Here is a 16,049-nt window from a genome sequence, read left to right as displayed (position 1 = left end):
CGATTTAAGGAGCCGTTTAACTCGATATTAATGACGACGTCGTGTGAACGGATACAGCGTTAAATCGGTATATCGGCCATTAAACCGATTTAAAGTCGCAGTGTAGACCTGGCCTAAGACTGCACATTGATTACAGTTCTGAATGACAAGGAGGATGATGTCCACAGTGACTGAGGGAGGCGAGACTGAGGAATATGAGAGGTTCAAAGCTTTGTTCCATCCCTTTTGTGGATGCCAAGCATCAGCTTATATTCGTGTCAGGAAGTCACACAGATGTTAGTTTGGACAAAAGGAGAGTGAAGAGGGAGATCTGAGTCATGAGCATAGATAACATGCTACTGCTACATGTACATAGTTATCAAGGACCGGTTACTACTAGGCTAGACCCTCTCACCTATAATCCCCTTATTTCTATGGCTATGTAGTCATAAGATAAATTGTCAATAAAATAGTTTTATTGCTCTTTAATAATTCAAAACAACTGATTTAGGTAAATGGAACAACATATTTTAAAAAAGAGTACCCTGTACACTTATTACAAAAGGATTATGTTGGAAATATTTGGATTTCTTACCGGTTGCTTACCTAAAATGAGACTAGTATCTTGAATAGACAATATTTTGCTCCACTGCAAAATCCTCCTCCAAATTATGCAGACAGAAACTACCTGGAAAACACAGTGATCATCTTGCAGATACAGACAGGCCAAGAAAATCCAACTTAGAAATAAAATGTGTTTTGATGCTTATGGACACAGACAACCTCTTACAAAACTTCCTAAGAATTCCAGATTCTTCCCACAAAAAATAATCTTTCTAGTTTCATTCATCTGAGGCACACCCTCTGTTTGAAGCCCTTCTCAATCTGAACTCCATCACTTAGGCAATGTCCGCACTGTGCTGCAGTTCGTACTACAGGGATGTGAATTGCAGCATTTCTTCCCCCCCCCCCGCCAAGTGCTGTGCTGTAACTGCCCCATGTGAATGGTGCTGACATAAACATGGGGAAGTTACAGTGAGTGTGCACTGCAGTTCGCAGTCCTGTGGTCTGAAGTGTAGGACTATGTAGACAAACTTCCAGATAATGTGGGTAAGTTTAGGTTGGGGTTTGGCTTTTTCAAAGTGCTTTTTGAGGTTAGCTCAGGAATGTATAAACAAAGGGTACGTCTACACTACGGGATAATTCCGATTTAACATAAACTGGTTTTATAAAACAGATAGTAGAAAGTCGATTGCACACGGCCACACTAGGCACATTAATTCGGCGGTGTGCATCCATGGTCCGAGGCTAGCATCAATTTCCAGAGTGTTGCACTGTGGGTAGCTATCCCGTAGCTATCCCATAGTTCCCGCAGTCTCCCTCGCCCCTTGGAATTCTGGGTTGAAAGCCCAGTGCCTGATGGGCAAAAATCGTTGTCGCGGGTGGTTCTGGGTACAGCCTCACCCCTCCCTAAGTGAAAGCAGCGGACAACCGTATCACGCCTTTTTTCCTGCGTGAACTGTGCAGACGCCATAGCACAGCAGGCATGGACCCTGCTCAGATCAACAGTGTGATCGTGAACGTTGTAAACACCTCGCGCATTCTCGTGCAGTCTGTGGTGAACCATGAACTGCAAAGGCAGGCGAGGAGGAGGCGGCTACGGCAGCGTGGCGACGAGAGTGATGAGGACATGGAGACTGAATTCTCCCTAACCACGGGCCCCTGCGCTTTGGAGCTCCTGCTGGTAATGGGGCGGGTTCTACCCATCGAACGCTGATTTTGGGCCCGGGGAAACAAGCACAGACTGGTGGGACCGCATAGTTTTGCAGGCATGGGACGATTTGCATTGGCTGTGAATCGCATACGTAAGAGCACTTTCATGGAACTTTGTGACTGGCTTTCCCCTGCCCCGAAACGCCAGAATACCAAGATGAGAGCAGCCCTCACAGTGGAGAAGCGAGTGGCAATAGCCCTCTGGAAGCTTGCAACGCCAGACAGCTACCGGTCAGTCGGGAATCAATTTGGAGTGGGCAAATCTATTGTGGGGGCTGCTGTAAAGGATTCTCTTCTGACTTTCTAGGCTATAACACCCGACAGTCACGTAGGCCAATAGAGATACAGACACTACAGGAACAAGAACCTGCAGGAAAACAGCCTCATCTCCCATGAGAATATTCCCTACCACCCCACAGACTGGTCCCAGGCGAAGAAAGAAGTGCAGTTTAGTGAGAGATGCCCGACGTGCCTAGAGGAGAGATGAGTTTGGATGAAAGGGATGCCCCCATCCCTGAGGCTAGGGCTGGGGACAGCAGATTAGAGAGGACTTGGGCGAAAGAGGGCAGATGAGCATACCAAGATCCGCCCTCAAGATCTGGGGGTCAGGTCCGGGGGGCAGTACCTCTCCTTTGGGTCCCCCAGAAGACTTTAAGACAGGACGTCAATCGGGGAGGGGGAGTGCAGGGCCTTGGAGCCGCTCCAGTGGCGGCGAGGTTCCCGGGGAGGGGGTACGGGCCGAGGGAGGTGGGGGCGCAGTATGGCCGTACTGCTCCGGGGCTGGTGCATGGACAGCAGGCCCGAACCCGGCCTCCGGCCGGCTGGTGAGCTCGCCGGCGGCACGCCACTGCAGGCCTGGGTGGCTGCTCGCGGGCGCGCCCCTAGGCACTTCCTCTGGTAATGGGGCGGGTTTATACCCATCGGGACACGTGAATAATTTGAGTCACGGGGTGACATCGAGCAGCATTGAATTCTGGGTGGGTAGAAACCGCCCGCACATAGTTATTGGCAGGCATCGGAGATTTGGCATTGGGCTGATGAATCCGGTAGAGTACGTAAAGAGCAGTTCTCATGGAAACTAGCGGTTGTGACTCAGGTGGGTGCCCCTGGTGGCCTTAGGCCGGGAGGCATGAAACGTCAGTAACAGAATACCAAGTACTCATGGAGGAGCAGACCCTCACGATCGTGGAGAAGTCGAGTGGCAATAACTGCCTCTGGAAGCTTGCACACCGCCAGGACAGCTCCAGGGTCCGTCAGAGTCGAGGCTAGTCCCATTTGGAGTGGCAATTGATTTGATGGGGGCTGCTCTGGATGCCAAGTAGCGCAAAGCAATCACTAAGGTAGCCCTGCCTGCACTTTCAAGGGGTTGTTGACCTCTAGGGCTAAACATGTGCTTTGGCCAGTAATGTTCAGGATGGCATTTTGGCGTGCAATGGGAATTCCCTAACTGTGGTGCGGGGCGATAGATGGAACCCATATCGCTATCTTGTCATCACGACGCTACCAGGCACACACCGACGTGAGTATGATCGTTAACACCTAGGCCAGCAGGGGTATTTTCAATGTAGCTGCAAGCAATGGTGGATCACAAGTGGATGTTCTCAGCAACAGATACTCCGCCTGGGGATGTTGATCTGAGCGGGGAAGGGGGTTCCCATTGAGCCTACTTCGCATGTGGCTATTCAGAAGGCACGGCTCTGGTCTGTTAACACTTGCTGCAGCAAAGGGACTATGGACTTCCTCAGTAACGCACAGAGAGAAAATAACAGGTTGGGGGAGTGATTGACTTGAAGTTGTCGCTGCCTATGTCTTGCTCAGTTTTAATCGGGTGGGGAAGTAGACGCACCAGCGCATAGTGGCTGCGCCGTCTGGGTTGCCATGGCTCCATGACAGGCCATAACAACAGCCCAGCCCTCGCGACACGAGATTTGTGTGACCACGGAGCTGTTCAAACTATACAGAGGCTCACGAGAGAGGGAACTTTGGTCTTAGGTCAGAATGGCCACTATTGACTTGTTTTTAACAAAGGGGGCAGGCGTAGCGATGAGCTGCACATTACGGGGCACGGTCGAGCACTCATAGTGGGATCGCTAGGATCTACGCTACCTCAGCACAACTAGACTGTCCCCTTTGTTATTGGCTGCTGGAATGTGTGTGCTCCAACACTCAGTCCTGTCAATGTAGAGGGAGGGAGAACATTTGATATTGTGCAAGGTGATAGGGCTCAGGCGTGGAGCGCAAATGGCACTGTCACCATCGCCCGGCCGGTAGATATAATGGTGCCTTCAGGGTGCAGCGTCAGACACGCTAGGGCAGCAGATCGGCATCTGAGACAGCCGAGAAGCGCGTGCTATCTGTTTTAGCTGTAACATAGTCATGATGAAGAAAGTGTTAAACTTTCGTGGAAATATTTGAGATCTTTTCATCAGGGGCCAGGGTAGGATCGCTCGCGGTTTAGGTTCTGGTGTTTTGGGTTGCTCCCAGTTTGTTTTATACATCATCGGTGAATGAACCTAACTTCAAAAGGCACCCCCTTGTAGAATAATATGAGACAAACCTCCATATGCGACCCTTGATAAAGCTTCAACACCCCCCACCACCTTTCGATTAAACGCCTTAGTCGGTAAGTAAGTGAATAAAGTCAACTATCGTTTGAAAATCATGTATTCTTTTTTGATTTCAATAAAAATGAGGTTCCTATACAAAACTACGTTACGAGAGAGAGCCCACAAAGATCGGGAGGCACAAGTGGGGCAGTGCAACACTCACTGTAATTGCCCATGTTTATGTGTAGCACATATGCACTCATGGGCAAGTGGGGGTTTAGTCACTCGGGCGACATGGTGGAGGAGCGTGAGGGAGGGAAGGGGAGAGGGGAAAGAATGGCCCCTACTAGCACATCATTATTCACAGTGCCTATGTTAGAGATAACGAATGCCACTGTCTACAGTGTGCTGGGGACACTTGTGTCCCATAAGGTGGGAGTAGGGAGTAGGGTCGGAGATTGTTTGGGAAAAGCCTGTAAGCCCACGCGTTGTCTTCTATCACAAATATCGGAGGGGTGGTGCGCCTCAGAATAGGAGAATATGAACCTAGAGTGGATATAAGTTATCTGATGATGATTGGAGCTGCGGAAGGGAGCATGTGGCAAATTCGCTTACGCTGGAGCATTTTGATAGGCCTGCGCTTGTCTGTTGCTTCCCTAGAAGCTCTCAACCAGCATACATAATAGAGCATTGTTAGTTTTTCTTAAGTAGTTTTGGGATTCTGGGGCCTGCAGCTATCTGCAGATGACTATTGCGTGCTGTTTCATTCCAGGTAGTCTTCTGCTCTGCGACCTTTGGAGGGAAGGGATTTGCAGTGATCAAAATTAATTTGTCTTTCATACACTTACGCTAGTTCTCAATTATAAGGTAAACAACCGCTCAAGTAATCTATCCCTACATATATGTCATAACTATAATCTTTCTCTCGTCATAAGTTCGAGTGTACAGGGTACTTCACGTTCACTGTCTTTTATTCTTTTAAATTGTTCTGCTTGCTCAATTACTTCATTGAAAATCTACGCTATGTCCTTTGATAGTTAAAGAGACTTTAAACTATTTTATCCTGAGACATGTTTTATTCTATCGCAAGTAATGCACTTCATTTCCGATTCGCCGGTGTAATACATTATCCATGAAGTTGCTGGGAGAATACTAGATAGGTTGAGAGGGTCTATGCGTAGTAATGTTAATCATCCGGTCTCGCTGATGTTAACTCTTTATGTCCTCACGACTCTGTATCTGGCAAGGTAGCGCCTAGTGTCGGTTAGATTGGCGAGTATCGGTGAGGAAGCATTGCGAAAAAATGTAGAGCAGTCTAGCTCACTCCGTATGCGGAACGGGAACGATGTAATGGGACGGCACTATTTTGTCCAAACTGAACAATTGGTGGTTGACTCCTGGTAACTTAAAAAGATACAATGATATTATAACAAGAGAACACTGAATGCTTGGCGCTAATCTACACAACAGTGCGTATCATGGGGAACATAAGAGCCCACTTTTATGGGTATCACTCACTCAAGCAGCACTGTTGCTAACTTTAGTATACATCTCGCTCCTCAGTTCAACGGTGGACAAAGGATCATCGCATTTTGCATCTTAAATTTTGAGTGCCTGTTCCTGTGGTCATTTCGCTCATGCTGTGTAGTGCAATTGTTGCAGATCCATTAGGGATCTCACACAGGGGACAAGCAACTCGCGGACTTTTACACTAGGCAGGCAGCAATTTTTAAACTGGGGCGATTATTGCGGCCACTCCGATTTAACGGCACATGTATCCGTTCACACATTGTCTTTGGGCTTCATAGACACGTCGCTCCTTCATGCAACTCACTTGAGCTTAACCGGCTCATTGATCAATTCGCGGACAGTTAATCGGGACCTCACTCCCCCAAACGAAGACACGGCGTAGCCTAAATTCGAATAGTGATACTCGGATCTAGGCGCTTCCCATATTCTCTAGGATGCATCGCTTGCTGGCACGGAAATGCGAACCGTTCCCTTCCCCACCGTGTGGCTGTTATTTCATGGAAGATCAACTGCTAATCACCCCTGCCCCCCCCTCACGGGGGTCGGGGCTGGATGGTAGCTCGGGCAAAGAGATTTGCATGCAGCTGGGACCGGAGCGTCTGCCAAAGCGACGACAGAGGAGCAATCCTTGCAATCACGACTTACTCCGGTGTATGCTCAGCCCGTCGCAGGTACCAACCTCAGAGTCTGAAAAGCCCGCGAACTTGGCTTGCATAGTTCTAAGGTTAAGGTATTCTCCTTTTCGTAAGGCTTGCGCAAGCAGTCAAAGCGTAGGAGCCTCTGGATCAAGCACGGCTGGACAGACTCTGCGAGTATTGTGAAAAAAGAGCCCATGAAAAAGCAAGTGCTCCCCATTGTCATAAACTCTCCTGAAGTTTCAAACCCAGGGAGATTACTTAACGCGAATGTAGAACTCGCTATCTAGTTATGTGCTGCGGATAAACACAGAAAGTGTATGGTATAATAAGAGTGGACTGTTTCTTGAATGTGCCAGCAATCAGACCCCCGGTTACAGAACACGAGAGGGAGGCCTCCAAAATCGGACAGTTCAGCTATGTAGCTTATGTTAAAAAATGCCTCCCCATGATAGAACACAACGCGCATGGATTGCTAACAGTTGCGCTATACGGCATCCGCAGAAGTAGGCTACTAATGGACGGTAACAAGTGGTCGGAGGGCAGCGGATGGGGGTGAGGAACGGACACTCACCGCATAGGCTCTTGCCCCCAATCAAGTCCACAGCTTAGTTCTTCGATGAATTACTATATGAAGGCTTTGGCTTGTAGGTCGACGCCAAATGTCTGTAGGTTTCAACAGGAGCGCTTAAACATGGGGAGTCTAGGCTGTGGGTTTTACGGGAACAGCCTCCCTCAGAGTTGTTAATTTCTGCGCCATTCCTCTCCCCGCACCTCCATCCCCAGAATAATCCCGCTAGTGGATTAAAAACAAAAAGGCATATATGATCTTCGATGGTTAGCTAGTTGTTACGCGTTTGCTCAATGGCGTCGCGCGCAGAAAAGGACTCGCCAAATAGGTTCGCTATGCATGCCTCCATATAGGACAGAGGAGGAGATTCAGATTGAAAGCTAAGTACCGGTCTAGCATATTCTCAAACAGGGCGCACGCTGTATGTTTTCTTTCTGCTCATTCAGGCAATAGGAGTACAGTCAGCATAGCTCTCGAGCGCACGGATAAGGTGGAAATTACTCGGACTGATTCACGCTGGAGGTAAGTGGGTCTGGGGTAAGGCGCTGGTGATGGAATCTCAAGTGTCCATCCCTTGGAATCGAGGGGAAAGAAATATGTCCTAGGGGACTGGCTAATAGAAGTGGGTCTGATTGGTACGTGGGGAGTCCGACTGTGTGCATGCAAGGGGCTACATGTCCTGACTTTCTTCTCGTCTGACTTTACCTTGTTCCATCCATTGGTTTAACGCTAATTCGGAATGATTAATCCTCAGGCATGGCTGAGATTACAACCCCGCACATGGACCAAGGACATGGGGGCGTAGTGGTGGCGCAGCCCCTAAAATTGGCATGCAGCTCAGTGTAGAGCGACATGTTTTTTGGCCCTGCCCAGACCCTTCCGTTTGCTTCTTTGGTTTTTCTGGTAGGCTGTCTGAGCTCCTTCACTTGTCACTCTGCACTGCACTGAGTTCTGTGTGGCTATTGTCCATCATGGCCTTGGAAATTTTTTTTTCAAATGTTTTTTACATTTCGTCTTTTGGAACGGGGTTCTGTTAGCACAGATTCCTTCCAAATAGTGATCAGAATACCAGTACCTCCGTGTGGTCATGCTGGAGCTCTTTTTCTGTTCTCAGGAGACTGCATAGATAGCTGTGCTGATGAGCTCTGCGTGTCACCTATGCTGATCATAGTCCACGTCGGCCAACAGAAATAATTCAACAAGTTCGCGGGGCTTTTCCTGTCTACCTGGCCAGTGCATCCGAGTTCAGATAGCTGTCCAGAGCGGTCAGTGGTGCACTGTGGGATACGGCCCGGAGGCCAATACCATCGATTTGCGGCCACACTATCTCTAATCCGATACGATAATACCAATTTTAGCGCTACTCCTCATTGAGGAGGAGTACAGAAAGCGATATAAAGAGCCCTTTATTTCGATTTAAAGGGCCTCGTAGTGTGGACGAGTGCGGCGTTAAATCGGTTTAACGCTGCTAAAATCGGTATAAACACGTAGTGTAGACCAGGCCAAAGTCACACATCTTGCACCCTCTCCCTTTGCAACTTGCTTCTCTGGTTTCTAAGGATTTTATGTGATGGGAGAAAACTCCCATCTTGTACAGGAAAAAAAACAAAAACAAAATATATACAAAAGGACCAGAGGAATTTAATTTTAAGGTTCTGTCATTTTGATATCTAAGCACATTAGAAGATTAGAGGTGACAGTGACAACACTGGAGAGGTGGTTTTGCTTCCTGTTGGTTTGGGTAGGAGACAGCTTGGCTGAATGATGTAGGAGATGAAATGGTGTGTGAGGGAGACAGTGGAAACCCATAAACCTAAGCCAAAGAATATTATATAGTTTTTCACCCCCACTGAAGAACAGGTGTGCTCATGCTCCCTCTTTCCCTCTTCTTTCCAGGGAGAGTGCACCAATTCTTTACTTGAGAGGGACTGTCAGTTTTTTGGTTAAATATTGTTTTTCCACTCTGCCATGCAATGTATTTAATTGAGTTCTGAGCATTTTGCCCAAATGCCCCTGTTGATAGCTTTCAAATATGTTGGCTGTATACTTATTTTTGTGCTAGCATCTGTTGAGTTTTCCAAGTAAATCAAATATAGCTTGACAAGTTAGCACCACAGAGTGCTTCTCTGAAGCCGAGATTTCTCTGAGTGATAGAAAATGAGAAACTCAGTGGACTTCAGAGTTTGACATTATTAGGTATGAAAGTGTATCTTGCCTCTCGGGAAACACTCTCCAGTAATCGATAATAAAGCATGCAAATGGTTTTGGTGTGAAAAGCAGAAGTAGCTTAGGACCCTGTCTTATTAAAGTCTCCCATAGTCTTGACTTAACTGTGACTAGCGTCTTTTTCTGTTCCTTCCTCTCCCTTCAGAGTTGGTTGTTTTTTTTTTTTTAAGATCGTGTCACAAATTTTCAAATGTGGTATGAAGTAGGGTCACAAATTCCAAACACCACTTCCAAGCATTCCAAGCAGCATCACTATGGGGGAAGAAAAAGTGGATTTTTTTTAACAACTATAAACAAGCTTTTGGTTTTTTTCGAATGCGCTCCAGATCACTAAAATGAAGAATATAGAGTACATTCAGAACTTGTTACTGGAGCATGGAGCACAACTAAAAGAAAACTAAGCTATACCAAATATTTAAAAAAAAGGTACTTGCTACGGTCCTACAAATTGTCTCAGCATAATACCAGGTAGCACTGATACCCAGGGGTTCAACTGAGGAGGAAGAAGGGGGAAGTAATGATACTTGCCCAAATTCATTCCCTATGCCAAACTCATCCCACTTGGGATTTCAAAAGGAGATGCCAGTCTGTACATTTTCATAATATGATCATCTCTTTTCTTTCTTGAGTGCTTTGGGCAGTGACCAGAGATGAAAAATTCCTTAAAAAATATTGATAGCTTTCACTCCTCCTTCCTCTCATTTGGCTTTCCTTGACTATCTGAATATCTGGTGGACTAGTGGAATCTCTTGGTAACACTTTTCCAGACAGTGGTCTACCCAGGACAGAATTGTAGTCTGCCGTGTATTTGCAGCATTTGCTTCTGTTGCTAACTGCAGTATGAATAAACTTTTTTAAATTATTGCTTTATGCTATAGTGCTGTCCTAAAAAATCCATTGGCAGATGCCATAAGAAACCCCAGAGTTTTTTGGGAAGAATTGGGAATCGTACCAAAACATACTGTGTGACTGTGAGATATAAAATACTTCCTTCAGCTTCCATGTAGGAATTTCTTTATTTTTTTTCATGTGAATTTAATGAATTGGGAAGGTTCCCTATGGCACAAAGTTCTTTTATCCACAAAAGAGTGCATGAGCCATGTTAGAGTAAGGTTACCCACAATGTTCTTCCAGTGTCTTGCAACCAGGATGCGAAGGGGCTACTTCTAGGGGTGAGGGGGTAGCTTGCTTTCTATGACCAGTCAATCCTTGCTGATTCTGTGGTTGTGAATAGTGATATTTCTATCATGGCTTTCAAAGAGAAAGCTATAATAGAGTTAAAGTACATTTTAATCAATTCTCTGCCATTGCTGGGGTCTTGGATATTCACGCACCTCAGTCCCTCTTGTTTTCTGCCTGTGGCACGTAACAGTCTTCTGTGGGCTGTAATACTTTGGACTAATTTTAGTTGTTGGGTTAATGTGTATGTGGTGTTGGTGGTTTGTGATATATGATCTGGTAGTCCTTTCTGGCCTTAAACGCTGATAGTTCCTTGAAATGCCTGTAATAGTGGGTTCTGAACGTGTGAAGTCTTCTAATGCAGATAATCTCTCCCTATAATATATACACCCTGTTTGATCAGCAGCTCTGATTTTAAGAAGTTTGTCTTCTAATAATGAAGTAAATAGCAATGATTATTTGGCCACAAACCCCTTAGTCAGATGTAGTTAATGATAGAGCTGCTAGATGCAACAAATGTTTTTTAGAATGGAAATAATGTTGGTACATTCAGATGAGGATTGATCACATAATTATGGTGACCTTTTCTCTCTGACAAAGAGCTCTTCATTTTGCACAGTAATACCGTTTGTGTGATGGATCAGGTATTTGTCCAAAGGATGTCTTTACGATTTTATTGATATTGAATTCTCATGGAGCACTTGAAGAAAAAAGTGCCCAGTGTAATCTATGTTTTAGAATAATAAATGTATTTGTAATTATTAATAGCCATAATCTGAGTGGGTTTTTTGTTTTTAATTCCCTGTAGCAACATAGACAACCAGTTTGCAGGTCAAGGTGTTTCTACTGGATTTCCAATGTACCCTGCGTTCAGCCCATTACAGATGATATGGTGGCAACAAATGTACGCACGTCAGTACTACATGCAATAGTAAGTTACTTCATGTATCATCCTAGTGCACCTACCGTGATGACAACCTGCCATAAAAAAACTAATTAGCTGCTGTTTGTGTGACTGACATTTCTGTGCCTCGCCTCCTTTCTTTTTGTCTGGTTTTACTATTTTACACTTAACTTAATTTGGCTAGTCAATTAAAAATTACTTAGCCGGCTTCTAAAAATGTATTCCTTTTAAAGTTTTATGACTGAGAGTGGTATTCTTCTGTTTGAAAGTATCTTTATTAACATTCACCACTGGAATTGGTGTGATACAAACATTAGACTCATTTGGCCCCTGTACTGCCCAGGCAACACTTCTGCAAGATGGGGTAGCTAGTAATAGGCTCAAATCACAATTATCATTAAAAAAAAATTGTATTTTCAAGTTGAGGTTAGCAAGACCAGAAAAAATCTCCCATGCCAAGTAAAATGGATTCCAGTCATTTTTAAGCCAAAAAGCAAGGAAGTAGCCCTGTTGAACGTCAGTGCATCATACTGGATGAGAATTTTGGTCCCAGAGGTAGATCCTCTCCTCTCTCCGACCTTACTCAGTTGGCGGTGGGGCTGGGAACATTATGAGGACGGCATACAACTGCTGATTGAGAGGTAATGCCGCGTGTCACTCTAATCCTTGCTACTGGATGCATGGAATTGGCATAGTCTTTGTCCAGAAGAAGCAGTGTCCTCAGCTGGGAAAAGGGTTATAATAAAGGCCAAATCTTCCCTACTTTCACCTTGTGGTATCCAGATACTGCAACTTTGATTCTGTGCTAGATCACACAATCAACTGAGACCCCAGAGAAGACACACTTACCTGATAACAAAATGGTTCTTAAAGATGAAATTTCATTTTATTTTCCAAACTTTGATGTTTTACTGAAAAAGTAAAGAGCTTTTACTTAAACGGATCCTGTGTGTCTCTTCTGTAGGAAGAGGGAAAATTTAGTTGAATGAATTTTGGGATTTTTTGCTTGTATGTGTCTAAACTTATTGCAGAACAATGTATAAAATGAAGGAGGGAAAAGATGGATGAGAGTTGCCATATCTCTGTCCAGAGGTACTATAGAAAGAAGAGGAATTTCTTCTTTATCACATATAATACCTATTAAGTTGGTATATATTTTATATACTGTATTTAAGATCTCAGGTTTCCTAAGTGCTTCAGCTGGCATTTTTCTCTGTACAGAAGAGTTGTAAGGAAGCTTGGGTTTAAATATTACTTCTGATACAAAGCTGGCTTTTCAGAAAACCTATTTTTAAATTTCAGTCAAGCTGCAGTTTCAGCCCAGGCAACATCCAGCACGGAGCCAGTCATATCAGCCGTTGCGCAGCCTGTAAATTCAGAGCATGTTCCTGCAAATGAGCCACCAGTAGTGCCAAACGTAGCAGCACGGGAGAACAGGCCTGTAAACCAGAATGTTCAAATGAATGCACAAGGAGGTCCAGTAGTGAATGAGGAGGACTTCAATCGAGACTGGTTAGACTGGATGTACACATTCTCTAGAGCAGCTATTCTCCTCAGCATTGTATACTTCTATTCTTCCTTCAGTCGATTTGTCATGGTGATGGGAGCCATGTTACTGGTTTATTTGTGAGTAAAAAATATTCAGTTATGAATAGCTGTAGTTTAGCTACATGGAGTATGATTATCAGTGTATGACTATCATTATAAGCTGACTTTTAAAGATGTGAAATTGGATCACTTTTTACAGAATTCCAATGTTAAAGGTGAACTCCAAAGAATTTGTGAAAGGGAAGAATTAACAATAATCATTAACAGGACACATATAGAAACTCGGCTTTCAAACAGATGTTCAGATGTAGTCTCAAAATATAGAATTCTTGAGTTCTAGGTTCCCTTTTCCTCTGAGAGCTGATGGGCATCACACCTAAAACGTGCTGCTTTTTAGATATCGGTGATGTCAACTTATTAACTGTTGTAGGGAAACATAGAATTTTGGAAACAGAACTTAAGAGGTGAGTGAAGGAAGAATTGAATTTTGTTTGATTAATTTCAAAAGCATTTGTTTGCATTGACGTAAATTATATATTGTTACTGATTGGGGATCTTAAAGATGAACTGTAAAGCTGAACTCAATTTTGAAGTAAGCACAGATATACTTACTGAGTGTTCCCAGTAACTTGTATGGGCTCAGTGGAGACACTCCAGAATCCAACATTCAGGGACATTATAGATATCAGAAAAAGAAAGCTTTTAAAAAAACTAAACACCCCCCCCCCCCACACACACACACGGAAGCTACTGCCTTTTGCTACCAAAATTCATTAACAATGACACTGAGGTTTAATGAATTGAAAAATGCCATCTCAGACAGGGTGAAGGCACCTAGTGTGATCTGGATGGAAGTGGAAAGTGCCAGAAATACTTAGTGATTACATAGCACTTCCATCTTGGGCTACTTTCAAGAGGTAATTTTTAAGGAATTAAAATTGAAAAGATCTACATTTAAGATGTTTGCATTCTCATGTTCAACAAAATATGATTGATTCTGCTATGTCGTGCTACCGACTTAAAATTGCCTGTCAGAAACATTAAAACTGAGTAGCTCAGGAACAAAATATTCATTTGCACATTACCATGATCACTGACATCACTAAAATATCAAGGTGTTGTTTGTTTTTTTTGAGGGTTTTTTTTTTTTTTTTTGACAGCCAAGTAGGGAAAAAAACGCAGAATTTTTCAGTGCTGACTTAAAATATAGATATTAGCTGTTCTAAGCATTTTATTCTATATTTGGGTTAACAGGGATCTGTTCAGTTTTGTTACTTAGAAATAATTCTCAGACTCCAGTATTCCCCCAACAGTCTTATCAAGATGAAGAATGGATTATCTGTTCTTCATCTACAAGTAAGTTTAATGAGACTTGGGCATGTAGATAGCAGTTATTTTCCCATTGTAGAAATTTCATCAGCAGCTTTATAATTTCGAGAGACAAAGCTTTTAATTGTTCATTTTATTAAATAGACACCAAGCTGGATGGTTCCCCTTTAGGCAAGAGGGAGGCCAGCAACAGGCAGCCAATAACAATGCAGAAGTGAACCGTGATGGACAAAATGTAAATAACCCTGACCTTGAGGAGATGGTAGGTGAATGTCAACTTGGATGTTTCGTGTTTTCCTGTATTCGCTCTCCTTCAAATAATCTGTATTTGTAACTGAATAGTAGTACAAAATTCAGCTTGAATTGGAAGGGAATGAGGATGGAAATGCACTTCTTTTTTTACCACCACCACCAAAAAAAAAAAAAGTAACTTTAATATGTGGAATGGACAGAAGGGAAATTAGCTTTTTGTTTTTAAAAATTTAATGATAAAAGCCTTATTATGAAAAACCAGATCAGTCCTGCCTTCATCTTTGTCTATAGTATTTAATAGAGAATTGCTACTTATAAAACCCATTCAACAGTGGAGTAAGTCTGTTTATTGCTACTAGATCCTTCACAGGGAGTTGCCCTGTTAATAGGGTTACTTTATGTAGGAAAAAATTTTCCATTAATATATCTGCCTCTTTATTAAAGCAATTAAATCATTTAGACAATTTCTCTCTTAAAAGGAGCGTCTTATGGATGATGGGATTGATGAAGAGAGTGGAGAAGATGCTGGTGAAGATGGCAGTACAGAGCAGCATCCTGGATTCATGGCTTCAGCTTGGTCCTTCATCACCACCTTCTTCACATCGCTCATTCCTGAAGGACCTCCACAGGTTGGCAATTAGGCTCAAGAGGAACTGTGCCAGGCAGCAAAAGAAGCTGTACATAGAAGAGGGAACTGAATCTAGGGGGTATTTTAAATACAGTGCAATTTCAAAAGATTTATAATAACTTTTTGATCATGCTGTACAAAAATGTGTATTTTTCCCTTTTGGCTTTCTCATGCATATGAATATTTTAAGCACAAGTGGACTACTAAATTTTTTTTTCAAGTTCTTCTTTTTTCTAAAGAAGAATTAAATGTAAAGATACCGGTCTTCCATGTTTTATTTTAATTTTAGTTGTACATTACACTGAGACAAGAAGTTTGTAGGTTGTATGCACGATTATTCCTTTGAAGAGCTGTTAAAAGTATAAATGTCAACAAAAACCTTTTAAAAATGATATTTATCCTCCTGGGGAAAGTACTGAGCCTCTCATGTAAGAAGCTAGAAAGTTTAAATGTCTTGAGGCTATATAACCAATTTCAATAAATTTGGGGGTGATTTTCTCTTTTAGACAGCTCTTCAAAGAAAATTAACAGTGATAAAGTACATCATCAATGTTTGATACATACAGTACTTTTTAAAAAAAGGATGTACTGGAAAAAAGACACATGTAATTAGTTTTTTAATAAAAACCAAGTTACAGTAACCCTTATGGATGCATGTTCCTATAAATACAACCTTTTAAGTGCAAAAACCCTACATGTAAACATCAAGGATGAGAACACATGAATCACAAAATTGAAATTATATGGTTACAACAGCCATGTTGCACATAGTGAATAAAGGTATATATTTATAATGGCAGAGATAACGTGGTAGATAGTTCGTCAATTTCATGATTTCTGTACTTTTAAACTGTTAATTTCAATATGGCAGTAACAAAATGTTTTGCGTTCTTTTTGGGGTAAAACTAAAGACGGTAGTTAGCCTTTAAATGAGAGAAGTAATACATTG

At 43.2% G+C, this 16,049-nt stretch overlaps 1 protein-coding gene across 2 annotated transcripts in view; it reads left to right on the top strand.

The window, feature by feature from the left end:
• HERPUD2 (HERPUD family member 2) overlaps nt 1-15,741 on the top strand; it is a 47,457-nt gene extending 31,716 nt beyond the window's left edge. For both annotated transcript variants that reach the window (XM_032785459.2, XM_075062587.1), the window contains 4 exons: nt 11,248-11,370; nt 12,646-12,969; nt 14,365-14,482; nt 14,952-15,741. In XM_032785459.2, coding sequence (XP_032641350.1) covers nt 11,248-11,370; nt 12,646-12,969; nt 14,365-14,482; nt 14,952-15,113 — 727 coding nt within the window. In that variant the 3' untranslated portion in view covers nt 15,114-15,741. The remainder of the gene's footprint in view (nt 1-11,247; nt 11,371-12,645; nt 12,970-14,364; nt 14,483-14,951) is intronic.
• Nucleotides 15,742-16,049: the final 308 nt, after the last annotated feature.

Source organism: Chelonoidis abingdonii, chromosome 2 (assembly GCF_003597395.2).
Source record: "Chelonoidis abingdonii isolate Lonesome George chromosome 2, CheloAbing_2.0, whole genome shotgun sequence".
Taxonomy (NCBI): Eukaryota; Metazoa; Chordata; order Testudines; family Testudinidae; genus Chelonoidis; species Chelonoidis abingdonii.
The sequence above is the reverse complement of the archived record's forward strand: the minus strand, read 5'-3'. Positions and strand labels throughout refer to the sequence as shown.